At 31.1% G+C, this 15908-nt stretch overlaps 2 protein-coding genes across 4 annotated transcripts; one reads left to right on the forward strand and one right to left on the reverse strand.

Annotated features, from left to right (window-relative positions):
* Positions 1–937: 937 nt before the first annotated feature.
* LOC114280689 (14-3-3 protein 7) lies at positions 938–7238 on the forward strand. 3 transcript variants are annotated; one of them, XM_028223058.2, is made up of 7 exons: positions 938–1136; positions 4236–4542; positions 5060–5147; positions 5315–5424; positions 5712–5860; positions 6617–6657; positions 6956–7238. In XM_028223058.2, exons 1-7 carry the CDS (start codon positions 1064–1066, stop codon positions 6959–6961), a joined length of 774 nt encoding a protein of 257 aa, XP_028078859.2. In that variant the 5' UTR covers positions 938–1063; the 3' UTR covers positions 6962–7238. The 3 variants fall into 3 exon arrangements, with proteins under 3 accessions (XP_028078859.2, XP_028078860.2, XP_082730440.1); XM_028223059.2 differs by having other exon boundaries at positions 961–1136; positions 6623–6657; XM_082874314.1 differs by lacking the exon at positions 6617–6657 and having other exon boundaries at positions 979–1136.
* A 573-nt stretch (positions 7239–7811) lies between these two features.
* On the reverse strand, positions 7812–13816 carry LOC114280688 (uncharacterized). Its single transcript, XM_082874312.1, has 4 exons — positions 12376–13816; positions 8761–8853; positions 8452–8519; positions 7812–8328 (listed from the first exon to the last, which is right to left on the reverse strand). The coding sequence occupies exons 1-4, from the start codon at positions 12997–12999 to the stop codon at positions 8088–8090; spliced, it is 1026 nt and encodes a 341-aa protein (XP_082730438.1). The 5' UTR covers positions 13000–13816; the 3' UTR covers positions 7812–8087.
* Positions 13817–15908: the final 2092 nt, after the last annotated feature.

The following is a 15908-nucleotide window of genomic DNA, read 5'->3' on the forward strand; positions in this document are numbered from 1 at the left end:
TACTTATTTTCCTATTAGATTAAAATGACATATTTATCCCTTAACCTTTATATATATAAAATAATAAAATAATGTAGATATTTTGTTCATGTCATTTCAAAAGAAATAACAATCATCTTCTTTAATTTAACTCACACAAAAAATTGAGTTTTTTTAAGTAAATTTTTAAAATATTTTACGCAATTTTTATTTTTTTATTTTTTAAATACACCTAATCTAGATATATTTAAGAAGTATAATATTTTTTAATTTTTTTAATTCACTGAATATAAAAAAATACAAAAATATAAAAATTCAATACATTATCTTATTTTGTTATATTCAATAGACTTTTTAAATTTTTTGTGTATAAATTTTATACTTTTTAAATATATCTAGATTAAATTGATCTAATCTAGATATAATGGGCGAAATAAAAATAAAAAAATTATATTTATATATAAAACTTTATATGAAAAATATCATAAAATATTGTGATAGTGATATTGTTATAAATATAAATCATGTTAATGTGTGTTTTGTTTTAAAATGAAATATTACCATTAAATTATATCATTGTTTTTGAAAATTCTATATAAAATTTATATTTGTATATCATCGCTCAATAGAAATATATTAAAGTAAAATTTAATGATAAAAAATTATAGAATGTAATTATGATAATAGAAAAAAGAAAAAGTAAAAAAAAAAAGATAAAATGCTCATTTCAAAAATTTTAAGATAAAATATCAGTAGTTCAAAAAATAATTTATAATAAAATTATAAATCTCAAAAAGATGATTATAATTTTTTAAATGTGAAAAGAAAATCCGTATTAAACAATTAGTATAATTTATTCTTAATTTTTTTTTTCTTCAATGTTTTAAAAAGATAGTTAAAAGTTACTTTTTAATTTTTTTAATTTTTTTTATGAGAGGAAGGAATAAGTTAAAAAACTCTCAAAATAGGCGTAATTGACACTGACAAAAAAAAAACAAAATAAAAAAATAATTATGGAGTGCCACTGCACCAAATAAAACAAACAAGTTTCGACAGAGACGAGAGAGAGGGTCCCTTTGCGAAAATGGCGATGGAAAAGGAGAGAGAACAACTGGTTTACTTGGCCAGGCTCGCAGAGCAAGCCGAGAGATACGATGGTATTGCCTTCTCTCACTAACCTCTTCTCTCTCTCTATATATATATATCTGTATCTATATGTGCATTTAGCGATGATCAAGTGTGCTGTTTTGTGTTTTTGTTTCTAAAATCCCTTTTCTATGTTAATTTTTGTCTTTACTGTTTCTCTATTAGAGTCTTTGTTAGAGCATTTCAGGCTTTTATTTTTATTTTTTTATGATTAGCGTAGTAATTCAATTTTCTACACCCCACAGGTTGATCTTTTTCACTCTATTACTAACCCCATAAGGCTATGTTGTTTGGACTGACTGGATTAGATGGGATTAACATTTTAGTTCTGGGCAATCAAATTGTCTATCCTATCCCATGTTTTGATTGACCCAGAATTTTGATGACTAAAGATTCTCAAAATCTTATCAATTTTGTAATTTAGTCAATTAGTCTAAACCTCTCCTTAATTCCTCATTTTGCATCACAACCCCCCTCTTGAGAATTAATAATCCCTTCGAGATACTATGTGCGGGTGGAGTATTAGTCTAGATCCCAATTTGTTTTAGCCAAATGTGGGATTATGTATTTTGTTGGATTCTTAGTCCAATCTCAATCTCATGTTTCCCAAACAAACATGGCCTAGGTTGCAAAGAGTAGAAGTGGAGGAGGAATTATCTTGTCCTCTAGAAATTCCAACTAGGTTGCGTGCCCTTCTAATTCAATTGGTTGTTTTATGTAATACATAGGAGAAAAAATAGAAAATAGTGGGTATGTAACTAATAGAATTGTAAGGGTATACCACGTAGTATATAGGGTGGACCTTATGTTACCAGAAATCACTAATACCCTAGCGAATTACGTATTGGTATGCACGTTCCGAAACATGATACCCTTCCATTGCAAAATGATAAATTTAGTGATTCAAAGCGATCCCAAAAGTTTTTTTTTTTCAATATATGTCCTTAAATGTTACCTTAGGAAGAAAAAAAAAATCAAATATAATGAACTAGAATCTAAGGTAAGTTAAGTTTTGACAAGACAAAAATATCAAAAAAATAAGTCATAATGCTCATAGAAAATATTACATTTTATTGGATGTCTAATAGTTTAAAAAAAATTACTCTAGAAGTATCTTAAATTTTTAAGTATAATATATACAAGTCCACTTCTATCGTACCACATTGTAGAACATGTGACATACCATGTTCTTGTTCCCATTCCACGTACCGGAACGATCCATATTCCTGGTAACATAGGGCCGGCCTATGTGATAACGTTTCGAAGTGGAGGCTTTTGTCTTATTTTTATTTATTTTTCCTCTTTGCTTGTCTAAGTGTCAACTTTTGGTTTCACCAGTCTCAATAACTAATATGAATGTTCATTTTTTTCTTCTTCTTCTTTTTTTTTTGGTTGTTTCCCTTCTGGATTAGCTCACTTCCAAATTCTTGATGGTTTGGCTTATTCAAACTGATTTTGATTATTGGATGTGTGATTATGATGAAAGTGATTAAATTTAGGCCTTGTTTGGCATGAACTAAAAAATACAAAAAGTCAAGAAGTCACTATCCTATTTAAGTCACATCACCTCTCTACCACATCACTTCAAACACAACCCATATTTCATAAAAAGTCAAAAAATGGTTTGGTTAATACATGACAAAAAATAGTTTTTATTTTTTTAAAATTTTTTATTTTTTTGTTTTTATAGTTCGAAGCAAATTGGTTTCCTTTATTATTATTATTATTATTATTATATTTTATTTTTATTTTTTATTTTTTACTCCGATGTTTGTTTTCCTGTAAAAGTTAATCAGCTTAATTCCCAATTATCGTTCAATAGATTTTTTCTGCAGTGATTATGAGACAATCACTTTTATTCAGACAGCCAAACTTCAACATTTTCACAGCAAAACTGATTTGAATAATTTATTATCAAAAGTGATTAAATTATCAAAATAATCCAAATAAAAGACAGCATTATCATAGCAATATAATGCTCAAGTTGGTACTTTGTATTGGAGAGAAAAATTACCATGATCAGCATAGTAATCTATCAGTGGTTATTTTCAACCATCAAAATAACTGAACAATTGTCGATAAAACAGTTGTAGATGGATGGATGGACAAAATATTCCAAACAAAAATAGCATTATCATCTTTTTGACGCTATTTTATTTAGAAATTGGAAAATTTATATAAAAAATAAAAAATAAAAAAGGGGTGAAGTGATAAAAAAAAGAGCCTTGTTCGATTTTTTAATGCTCAAGTTGGTAGTTTGCATTGTAGAGGAATTACTATAATCAACAACCTAATCTATCAGTGGTTCTTTTCAACCATCAAAATAAATAACAATTGTTGATAAAAGGTTTTTTTAGATGGATGGATTCCATTTACAACCCTTCTGTACATCATTGTCTGAAGATCATTAACGTAAATCCAGAAATGAGTGAATTCATCCTATGTCACGTGCAGAGGTTGAATTGGAAGATTTTATATGTTATGATTTGTGGACAGCGAATACAAAGACGCATTGTACAATAATGGCTATCCATGTTGGTGTATTTTGGAATTTATTACTGTGCTATGAATGTGTGTAATGTGTATAAAGAGAGCACATTTCTGTCCTTTCTATTTTACATGAATATGTGGTTGAATGATAGATATTTAACAATTGAAGATAATTATAGTTTTAAATAGCTGTTAGCTGTCCCAAATGAAATAATCTTGAAATTAAGAGGCACAATTTGTCAATTCCTCAATTAACTAAATGTGGCTATTCTATTAGTGTTCAACTTTTTGCGGCACACTGGTATACTTGGGTGCTGAATTGACATTTGAGATACTAATATTTTGCAGGGAGTAGTGCCCTACAAATTAGGTTGTTTTATTAAAATGATGTGATTCCAGCTTTTAGTTTCATTCTGTCACAATTTTTCTTTAAAATGTCTACGCTGTTGCGTTGTCTTATTGCCCTCATCATCGGGAAAGTTAGATGCATCAGTTTAAGATGCCTTTTTAAGCATTCATTGAGCTTTAAACCTTTTGGTTTTATATAAATTTTTTGGTTTGCACTATCTAATGTCAAATTTCTTGTTTTTCTTTTTCTTTTTAATTTTTTATCACTACAGAGATGGTTGAAGCAATGAAGAAAGTTGCTAAATTGGATGTTGAACTGACTGTGGAGGAGAGGAATCTGGTTTCGGTTGGGTATAAGAATGTCATTGGAGCGAGAAGGGCATCATGGCGAATATTGTCTTCCATTGAACAGAAGGAAGAGGGCAAGGGGCATGAGCAAAATGTGAAGAGGATAAAGGATTACCGACAGAGGGTCGAAGATGAACTCGCAAAGATATGCAAAGACATATTGTCTGTCATTGATGATCACCTTCTCCCATCGTCCTCAAGTGGAGAATCAACCGTTTTCTACTACAAGATGTGAGGTTTTTTTTGTTGTTTTTATTCTCATTTTACCCTTAAATTTTATTTTATAGACTTGTGTGTGTTGAGGTGGGGCTATGGAATGAGGAACACTTGATTATGGGCTGGGATAATGACAGAAAGCATTCGGAGGGTCTCAATAGATTTATTTATTTATTTTTAATGAAATATTTGAACAGAAGTTTGGCTGATCCCAAAAAATTGGAATAAGCATTGGATTTTGATTTTGGATATGAATATGAAACAATGGTTCTATATGTCTATGTAACAAATATGCAGAGCACAATTTTGATCTACATTGCAACTTTGTTGCCTTGCATTATTTTTATCATAAATTCGCAGATCATGTTTAAATACAGAAGAGCTTGTATTTACTTTAAGCTTGTAATCCTTTCCTCCATAAATCTTGCAATTATTAGCTGAATATACTGGCTTTTATACATTGTTATTCTGACATATATTTTGCCTGCTAACATTAATATGGTTTGTGATCCCTTCTTTCTCACATTTCCAGGAAGGGAGATTACTATCGTTATTTAGCTGAGTTCAAATCCGGAAATGATCGTAAAAAGGCGTCAGATCAGTCACTTGAGGGATACGAGGTTTTGCCCTTTTACTTCCTTTTGCCATATCCCTCTTATGTTTGCGTTCATTGGTTGATTTTTTCTTTGCTTAGTCAACATTTGCTGAATGGTTGTCGTTTCTTGCTTGTGTTGTGGTTATCGTACATAGAATATTAGTTGGATCATTATTTTTTTTAATGCTGCAGGCTGCCACTAGTATTGCTTCAACAGATCTGCCTCCTACTCATCCAATCAGACTTGGCCTGACTCTGAACTATTCTGTTTTTTACTATGAGATTTTGAACTCCCCTGAGAGGTTGATCTCTCTCTCTCTCTCTCTCTCTCTCTCTCTCACACACACACACACACACAGTTAAGGTTTTGCATTTTTAAGGGTTAATAATACTAATTTTAATTATCTGGTCTATACTTCTTTCCTGTTGTTGTGTTCGTTTTTTTCTTTCATATAACGTTCTGTTTTTATTTTTTATTTTTTATATAAAAACTTTTGTTGTCTAGGCATGTAGAGCCATGAATTTATTTTTCATTGTATTGCGTTGCCTTATTTTTTGTTTTATGTGAAATGTTGTCTGTTTTGCACAGGGCTTGCCACCTGGCTAAACAAGCATTTGATGAGGCCATTGCAGAACTTGATAGCCTCAATGAAGAATCGTACAAGGATAGCACTCTTATTATGCAGCTTCTTAGAGATAATCTCACATTATGGACCTCAGATCTGCCAGAAGAGGGAGGTAAATGCCATGACACTCTCTCTCTCTTTCTCTCTCTCTCTCTCTCTAGTTCAATGCTCTGATGATTTGATAAATCTATTTGCTAGCTTTGCTTCTTTTGTGATGGTTTTTTTCACTGTGATTGTTTTTGTTGATGAGGTTAAAGGTCTAGCTTCCAGGCTGTAGCATTATATAAAATAAAAAATAAAAAAAATAAACGAAATACTCCTAAGCATGGCTATATAGAAGTGCCTTTTTTTTTTTTTACTAAGTTCAGAAAAGTGGTCCCTGGATCTTCATAACCTCTGACTGTAATTGGATGGAGAAGGTTTTAAGTGCTGCTGCCTGCGCTAGATTTAGGTCAAAATGGGTATCTGGTATTTCACTTGAATACTTAGGCTTAGCTTCTTCTTTCACCCTTCTGCTCTTTGAGCTTACACTGATGTTGAACCTGATTCGAAGAAGATGACAAACTCTTATCCTTCTACATCCACACATGAACATTTTGTACTCACAAGAATTTTAAAATTTCTAGAGATTATGTTCAAAAAATTCAATTGATGTTAGTTATGTGAGTTGTGTAGAACAATTTTAGATTACCAGACAACATGGTACTCCTGTAATTAGTTTTAACTGCAAGATTTAACTTTAAAAGAGTTAAAAAAAAAATAAAAAAATATTTTAACAAAACTGAAATCCACTTGATATTTTTTCTACCTCCTTCCACATTCGATGTCTAACTGATGTTTTTATTTTTTGTGAATGCATAATGTAAAGTGGCAGGTGACCAATCTAAAGGTGAAGAAGCTGCAGCAGAGGTAAGAACTATAAACCAAATCTCTCTTTTTTTAACATAAACTATTTAAGCTCAAGTTTTCAACACATAATAGGTCGTGAGCAGGATGTTATCTAGCCTAATTATTACAACCGTTGTTGTCTTTTGTCGTCTCTCTTTTAGAGTATAATAATATGGCTAACAGATGCCCCCCCCCCCCCCCCCCAATTTGTACTGTTTTAAATAGCCTAATTTTAACGGTTCCACCATTTTTACTGTTTAAAATTCTGTTTCATTTATTTCTTACATCAACCACTTTCATGCGTGTATATATTTTGCAGAGCTAGTGGGATAGAAGACCAAAGTGTTGTTTAGGTGGTGGGCTGACCCAGAAGAAGGGTTTCAAGAGTGGGAAATTCTTGTATCTGATGGGTCACATAGTATCTTTTAAAGACCTTCGCTGTCTCAAATTTATGTATCCTATTGTGGTTTTGAACAAGTGTTATTACCTTGTTTGGTTCAACCTCTTTTTAAGTTTGCTTTGTTAAGATGTGCTTGTTTTTCTAATTTTTTGTTCCAGTGTTGTAGGAATGTTTCCACAAATGTGTTTGTTTGCCCTCTTTCCTTCTCTTGTCTTTCTTTTGCTGTTTGTTTTGGAGTGTACTTGTGTCCTTTGATGCAAGCCTATTTTCGAGGCAGTGGTTTTGTATGGATTTTGGACTTGTGGATGGAAAAAGAAGGAAATAAGAAGTGATGAAATATAGGCAGTATTTGTCTGCGTTCCTCTCTCAGAGAGGGATTTTGGATTTATGCAAGGAAAATAAAAGAATTTTATGGAGGAAAAAGAAAAGAGAAGAAAATGAAAAGTGAACGAAAAACAAGTAATAATTTCACTTTTTCCTTGTTTTTAATTTTTTTTTTTTAATACATAATATTTTTCACAAATTAAAAATCCGAACATAGCTTTCTCTGATAAGTTCTAAACACAATCATAAAGAAATATAAGCGTTACTTTTCACTTTGATAAATTTCTCAACGATTTTGAGATCTAAACACAATCCCCTGAGATAAGCAATGGTTATTTCCTCAAACGGATTTAAGATTTTGGTTATTTCTTCAACAGATTTAGGATCAAAACACAATCTCCTGTGCTCCCTTCTCTGATATTGACTAAAGAAACAAAAAACAAAAAATAAATAAATAAAAAGAGGATCAATGAAGTATATTATTAACAAAATAAAAATAAAACCCACATTCACCGGCTCATGCATACATGATGAACGTGTAGTGAATATGGAGATTACAATATTTGCCTCAGCAGACTGAAGTTCTGTGGTTAAAACCACAGAGTCAATCACAAAATGTCCAATATTGTATTCATAACAACAATATGTCAATCAAATACTGCTTTTGTTAGGCACAAAGTTTCCTGAGCTGCAAAGAAAATTAGCTTCAATTGCATATGGGTTGGATTTAATATTCGATCCTGATATCTGCTTCTGCCCCTGACTTAGTCAGTTGGGGTTTCGATGATTGGGAAAGGCATGTTTTGTTCTCATGATTGGGATCAGAAGGGCTTGTTGAAACAGACGTAGGAGGGACCGAATCAGTGAGGAAGGTTTTCAAGTGCTTGTACAACTCCTTGGGCTTCTCTGCAATGAAGGCATGCCCTGTGTTCTCGATCACTACTAGCCTAGCATTCTCCCCCAAATGCCTGTATATTGGACAGTATCAGCCAATATATATTAGTATTGAAAATCCAAAAGCCTAATATGTAAAAAACCCTGGATATAATATGAACCCAATAGAGAAAATGCCATAGATTACTATCACAAACCTTTTTAATCTATAACCGAGTTCTAATGGGAAGACTTGATCTTGATCTCCCCATACTATCAATGTAGGCTACATAAGATGATGCAAAAACCAAATTTGCTTATAAGGGTTGCTAATACAAGTAGGGAATGTGAAAATGTGTTCAGTCCGACACATAGGGTGAAGTAAAACTTACGTGGTCAGTGATGAGTGGCCTTTCATTTTGTGGGGCACAAATGTCAGGCCATTAATCACTTATGACGCAAGTCAGGTTCAGCCTATGTGATGGCTTGAGCATCTTTACTAGTATGAATGAGAATAAGAATGGAACCTGAGGGATCTTGGGAAGGTTTTTAAGCTTTCGGTCCTTGGCAATGGCTTGAATCAACTCTTTCTTCTCTTCTACATGCTCCGAACACATTACCTGCCAAATATATTTTGCGCTAACTGATTTTAATGAAGCAACTAAAAATCATACTTTTAAGGGTTTTTTCCCGGGAAATATAACATTGTTTGGCCAACTATTTTCTAAAAATAACTTGCCCCTAATTAATAGAAATTAGAAAGATTAGGAAACAGCAGAAAAACAAATTTTGAATTTTTTAAGGACAACCAAACAACTTATAATAAGCAATGGATTGCATTGTTTTTGGTTAAATAGTTCATTCATTCAACTAATGCAGTATATGATAGACTGAAATGAAATTGAAATAAATTGGTCATTTCATGAGAATATCAACTCTTATATTTGGTTCGATCGAAAAAAATGACAGCATATTGAATATGAAATCACCATTCACCAATTACCGAGAATGGGTATTTAGGCCTCGTTTGGGAAGCGTCCGGTTTAGCTAAAAAGTCAAAAAGCTACTAAAAAAGCTAAAAAGCCAACAACCTATACCAAAAAGTCAAAAATTTCATTTTCTTTCTACTTTTTGTACATATTTTCGTAAAAAGCCAAAAAAGCCATCACAAACATACTAATTTTTTTTTACATCATATTTTAACCAAAAAGTCAAAAAGTTACTAAAAATGCTTCTTCCCAAACGAGGCCTTATTATATTAGGAGGTCATGAAATAATTATTCAATTCATACCTAAAATTATTATAGCAAACTGAACATAATAAAATTAGAATAATCATATTTATCTATCATATTTTTTTCAATCATCTAATGTGTCATTGATGAATTAGTTATTGATCGGACCCATTAAAATGTAACTTTATCACATGGAATGATAAAGTGAGAACATTTAACACGGCTTGTCAGTAGAACAAGTCTTTTATGGATAACCACTCACAAATTGCCACGCAAGCAAAACAATAACCCCACAATAAAGTTTTCTCCTCCACTCCTTTCTAGTTCTTTCCTGAATTTCACAGAGATTTCTCATTTGGTTAAACACAAAAAAGAGTTAAGCCAAAATAAATAAATAAATAAATAAGAGCAATTTAAACACCACAATTTGTATATGTGATAGTGATGACAATAGGTTCAAATCAGAGGAGATTCTAAACATAAAGATGTGGTGTTGGTGGGTGGTCATATGCTCTTCCTTTGATGGCCATAGACTATGGAGGATAGGGTGGATTTAAGTTGCGTTGCATAAATTATTTAGAAGGTTCAGAACATCTCTGTTTAATGATATTTTATAATTTATTAATTATTTTTTTTAAGATTGTGTATTTATTTAACTCATATTATTTATTGAACACATAATAAAATAAAATTCTCAAAAAATACCATAATTCCTTTAATTGGTGGGTTTAGGCAAGGATGCTGTCTGTGGCCTCAAGAATTTTATATTAGTTAGAAGAATCATATCTGAGACTTAGAGGGAACAGGCCTCGAAACCCCAGGACTCAAGCCACTAAGCCAACCCTTTGAGTTTACACTTATACATGCATTCTCTTTATAGTTGTTTTGTCTAATAATTTTCCACTATTTATGCTTGAAAAGTAAAAGTTAATCCTCTACATGTATGATTTATTGTTTGTTGTTAGATTAAAATTTTATTTTCATCAGAAGTTGGCGAGATACATTGTACTTATGCGTCACCTCTTGAGTGGATGTCCATAAAATACCAACTTTTGTAAGCATTCATGAATTATTTAAGAATAGCATTACCGACGTCGAAATTCTTGATGTGAGACATGGGAAAAATTATTTTGTCCTATGTGATAGAAAAATTGTTAGTTAGGTCAAGTTTGGATAGTTCTAAAAAAGTTAAAAAGTCAAAAAGTTACTCAAAAAGTTAAAAAGTTAACACTATTCACCAAAAGTAAACAATTACGGCTGCACAACTCCCAATTCAAATTTTTCCCTACAAATCAATTTTTACAATTTTTTATTATACATTTTTCAATAAAAAGTCAAAAAGTTAACCCAAATATCCATATTTTCAACCTCAATTTTTTAGTTCAAAAAGACAAAAAGTACACTTATTTAGTCTTCCCAAACTTAGCCTTAGTCTCGTTTGAGAATAGGCTAATTTAGTAATTTTTTTGTTATTTGACTAAAATATGAGTTAAAAAAAATTAGTATATTTGGGATGACTTTTTGACTTTTTACGGAAAGATGTGCAAAAAGTAAAGAGAAAAGAGAATTTTTGACTTTTTGGTATGGATTGTTGACTTTTTGGCTAATTTAGTAACTTTTTGACTTTTTAACTAAAATGGAAGGTTCCCAAACGAGGCCTTAATCTAAAACTAGGAGTATGTAATTATATCCTTAGTCAATTATAAATTATTATATTGTTTTTTTATATTTATCATTCAACACAAAATAACAAGTCTCATTTTCTTTGTCAATTACAATGTACATAAAGTATCACGTGACGTTATTCTTGAACCAATTAACAACTTCTCCACGTGATAATTCAAGTAATTTACCACACAAATAAATTACTTAGATTGATTTGTGATATTACCACGTCAATATTTTTGAGACAATGAATAATTGCTGGAGATATACTGATCAAGAATTTCAATATTCGTACCACTGAGGGTGGTGGCCCAGTAGTGAAGGCATTGCCTTCCCACAGTCATGAGTCAGGTTCGACTCCTGGGGGGCGCGAAAAATCCTGGATTTTCCAGGGGCTCGCTTCGGCGACCACGCACTGTACTCCGATCGAAACTTGTCCATGGCTGGGGCGGTTGATGAGCTCCATTGGTGCCTCGGTGGTGAGTCCCTTCCTATGGGTTGGGTTAAATCAGGTTGGCAATCGGCTACTCCGGAACCTGAGCCTACGGATGTAGTGATGATACCTCAGAACATCCTTTTTCTCGATTAAAAAAAAAAAAAAAGAATTTCAACATTCTTGTACTTCTCATAGTTTACTCTTAGTATGTAATGTACAGGGAGAATTACATATGTATTTACAAAAAGTTAAAATATTTATAATTTTAATTATTAATATAATTTTTTATAAATATTTTTTTTTCTGATATCCACTCATGTAATCTCACCTAATGTAAATTACTGTTAGATTTGGCCTTCCTCTAAATGGAGGGTACTGTTAGGTTTGTGATGTCTATTATGGATCATGTTTTGACAATTCAAACCGTTTAATGTATTGAACTCGTCAAGTACTATATGTTTGTAAAAAATCACGTTGATCGGATAGCTAACTTATCAGATCAGACTTCTGTCAATCGTTATTTTTTCACTGTCTATTTTTTTTATTTATACAAACCTGATTTGATCACGTACGTATCAATATTCGATTAATGAAATTTTTTACAAGTATATAATACTCAATAAATTTCATACAACAACGGTTCAAATTATCAAAAGGAGAATGGTGATAGACTCCTGTGACCCAATAGTATCCACCATTCCAATGATTAATTCCTAATTTTGCTCTACTTTTCCAATTGAGATGTATTTTAAGGGATTAATTAGGAGAGGAAAGTAATGTAGAAGTAGAAGTAGAACAATACTCACATGAATGAAGTCCATGAGAAGACAAGAAGGCACCACCATGGGAGGCTTAACAAAAGTATACCTCATGAGCTCCCTCATCTTCCCCGCCGTCTGCGGCAGCAATATCTCCGCCGCCACCTCCAAATCCGACACCCTAAACAACCCCTCCTCCAAATCCTTCTCCTCCAAAGCCACCCCCGCGCAACATATCACCACCCTCTCCACCGCCTCTCCCCACTCCTCCGCCAATCTATACGCCACAAAACCACCGTAGCTCAGCCCCACCACGCTCATCTTCGCCACCGACCTCCCCTCCATCACTCTCCTCACGCACCGGGCCTGGAATGTTTCGGATCTGTCGGGTCGGGTCGTGTAGGAGTCCCCGAAGAAGACTAGATCGGGGACGTAGACGTTGAAGTGGGGAATGAAGAATCGGAGGATCTCCCCCCACTGCCACATTGCGTTGGCTCCGAAGCCGTGGATGAGGAGTAAATTGGGTTTCGATTCTTTTTGGGTTTTGGGGACCCAGCAGTGCATGATTGTGCCGTCTCCCAGGTCCGTGATTGTGGATCGGAGCCCCGAGCTTGAGAAGTAGGATCTGTAGCACCAGTTTCTCGATGCTGTTAAGCTAAAGCACTTAGACATTGCACCCAATTATATATATTTATAGAGGGTTCAATTCAATTAAAGCTCATATATTTGAAGTTTCTGGGTTGTGGGTTTGCTGTGATTGTTGAGTGAGGAGATCAGATCAATCATTCTTTGCAGATGTTTTGGCTCTGGGTTTTGCTTAGCAACACACACACACACACACACATACATATATGTATAGAGAGAGAGAGAGAGCGAAGAGTGAACAGCCCAAAAGAAGCAAGGAAGAGAACAATGAAATGATATCTGAATCAAAAGCTTGTTAAATTGTGGAATTGGTAGTTATCCATGATTTTTGGACTTTAATTTTTCAAATATGTTGGGTGTGTGTAATGAATGGAGGCTGAGAACAACCAACTTCCGTCTGTTTAATGATGGGATAATTCAATGGGGTCAGTCTGTTCCGCCGCATAAAATTTTTGGAGTAAATTATAAATAAAATCTTAAGTTTTGATTAAAATATGAATAAACGTGTTTGGTTTGAGTTTTTTATATTAAGTTTTTTAAAAATTAATTTTAATTTTTGTGTTTTTTTATTTTTAGTGAATATTTTTAAAATTTTAAATATTTTAAAATTTTTTTTAGATACACCTTACTTAGATATATCTAAAAAAGTAAAAAATTTGTAAAAAATTAATAAATACATAAAAATATTAATTGTAATATTTTTTTATATTTAGTGAATTTTTAAAAGGTTTTTTTCATAATTTTTTTACTTTTTAAGTATATTTATGTTACGTAAAATCTAAAAAGGAAAAAAAAAATTGTTTAAAATATTAAAAAAATCGAGTAAAAACAAAAAAAAAAAAATGAAAAACAAGAAAGTAGAATTTTCTGAAAAATATTTTTGAAAAAAATGGAACCAAGCAATTGTTTTAAAAATTACATTTTATTTTATGAAATTTCTAATTTCATAACTAATTACTCTTTTTATTAATAAATCATCAAGTCAATTAACAGTTTATAATAATGTTAAAAATATGTTTCACTTAATAATTTAAGTAGTTTTATTATTGTATAAGAAAACAATTATGAATTTTAGTTTTTTAGTTAATTCTGTTAAATAAAAAATTCTAAGAATATTTGTAATTTTTCAAACCACAAGAGTATTTTAAGCAAATCTCATAAGTGTATTTATAATTTATCCAAAATTTTATTAATGACTTTCAAAATTATGCAATTATTCACAAAATAGGCTTGTATGTTTAAGTTGGAATATTTTTACGTTTCATAAAAATTGTTAAGAAATCTTTTAGCAAAAATTGCATTGTAGTAAAATTTTCTGATTCAAACTCTTAATTATTATTTAATTTTTTTAGTAATATTTTCTTATTCAAAATATTTAGCTTGTTTGGCTTGAATTTTAGAATTCACTTTTTAAAAAATTAATTTTTTTTATTTTTTGTATTTTTTTGTTTTCACTAATTTTTTTTAATATTCTAATCAATTTTTTTTAAATTTTTTTAGATACAGCTAACATAAATACACTTAAAAATTATAATATTTGTGAATTTTTTTTATATAAAATTCACTAAATATTAAAAATATAAAAAATAATTCGAGAATTCAGTACATTTTTCATATTCTTATGTATTTATTGATTTTTTAAAATATTCTTTTACAAATATTTTACTTTTTAAATACATCTAAGTAAGGTGCATCTAGAAAAGTAAAAAAATTACTTAAAATTTTAAAAATATTCACTATAAAAATAAAAAATAAAAAAAAATTTAATTTTTAAAAAATTGAAACTGAACGCACTGATCTATTCTTTTAATTTTTTTATTGAATGATTATTACTTTTATAATAACTAATGATGATCATTTTATATTATTTTTATTGTAATTAACTAAACATAAGTAGGAATGTGAAAAAGTAAAGCGAAAGAATTTTTGTTTGACCTTAAAAGAAAATGTTAAGCTCATTAATTTATTAAGGCCTCGTTTGGGAAGCGATCGGTTTAGTCAAAAAGTCAAAAAGTTATTAAAAAAATTAAAAAGTCAACAACTCATACCAAAAAGTTAAAGATTCCCTTTTTCTCTCTACTTTTTGCACATCTTTTCATAAAAAGTCAAAAAGTCATCCCAAACATACTAATTTTTTTTATATCACATTTTAACTAAAAAATCAAAAAGTTACTAAAAAAGCATATTCCCAAACGAGGCCTAAAAAGACAATTACAATGTAATTGCCTAGGCTTCGTTTGCGAAGCCAAAGGTTAGGTTTTTTTTTACTAAAATAGTCATAAAAAATAAAATAAATTTTTTAGTCACAAAAAAAAAACATTACATTTAACTCATAATTATTACATTCTTTCTCTCATCAAAAAAACTAAAAAAACCAAAAAAACCAAAATCCTTTTCCAAACAAAATTTTTTAAACCCAAACTAAAATAATAAAAAAAAAATCAAAAAATCAAAATATCAACCCACATTCCAAACCACACCCTAATATATAAAAACTCTCAATAGGGAAAGGGAACGAATTGTGAACCTTGTCTTTTGCATGGTAGATATGTGTGCTATATGTAGTCCACAAGATAGCCTTTCCACAAGATGCTAGAATTTTCTTATCCATCCATTCCCACAGAAAAACAGAAAACCAACGGGTTAGATGTCGTTTGGTAACACTTACGTTTTTAATTTTTTATTTATATTTATAAAAATTTTAAAAATTTAAATAAAAATTTATTTGGTAAAATTTTTAATTTATAAATCAGTGGTCTCAGTTTATAAATTAGGTCAAAAAATGTGTTTCCGTTTTGAGTTTTGAATTTTTTTTTTCTTTTTACCACCCAACACTAGCCACTATCCGCCACCATTTTCCACCACCGTCTTCCACCGCCACCACCCACCACCCACCCCCTACCACCACCTGCCACCACCACTCGCCACCCACCTGC

The sequence above is a fragment of the Camellia sinensis genome, chromosome 6 (genome assembly GCF_055761805.1).
Source record: "Camellia sinensis isolate YWXY chromosome 6, ASM5576180v1, whole genome shotgun sequence".
NCBI classification, from domain to species: Eukaryota; Viridiplantae; Streptophyta; class Magnoliopsida; order Ericales; family Theaceae; genus Camellia; species Camellia sinensis.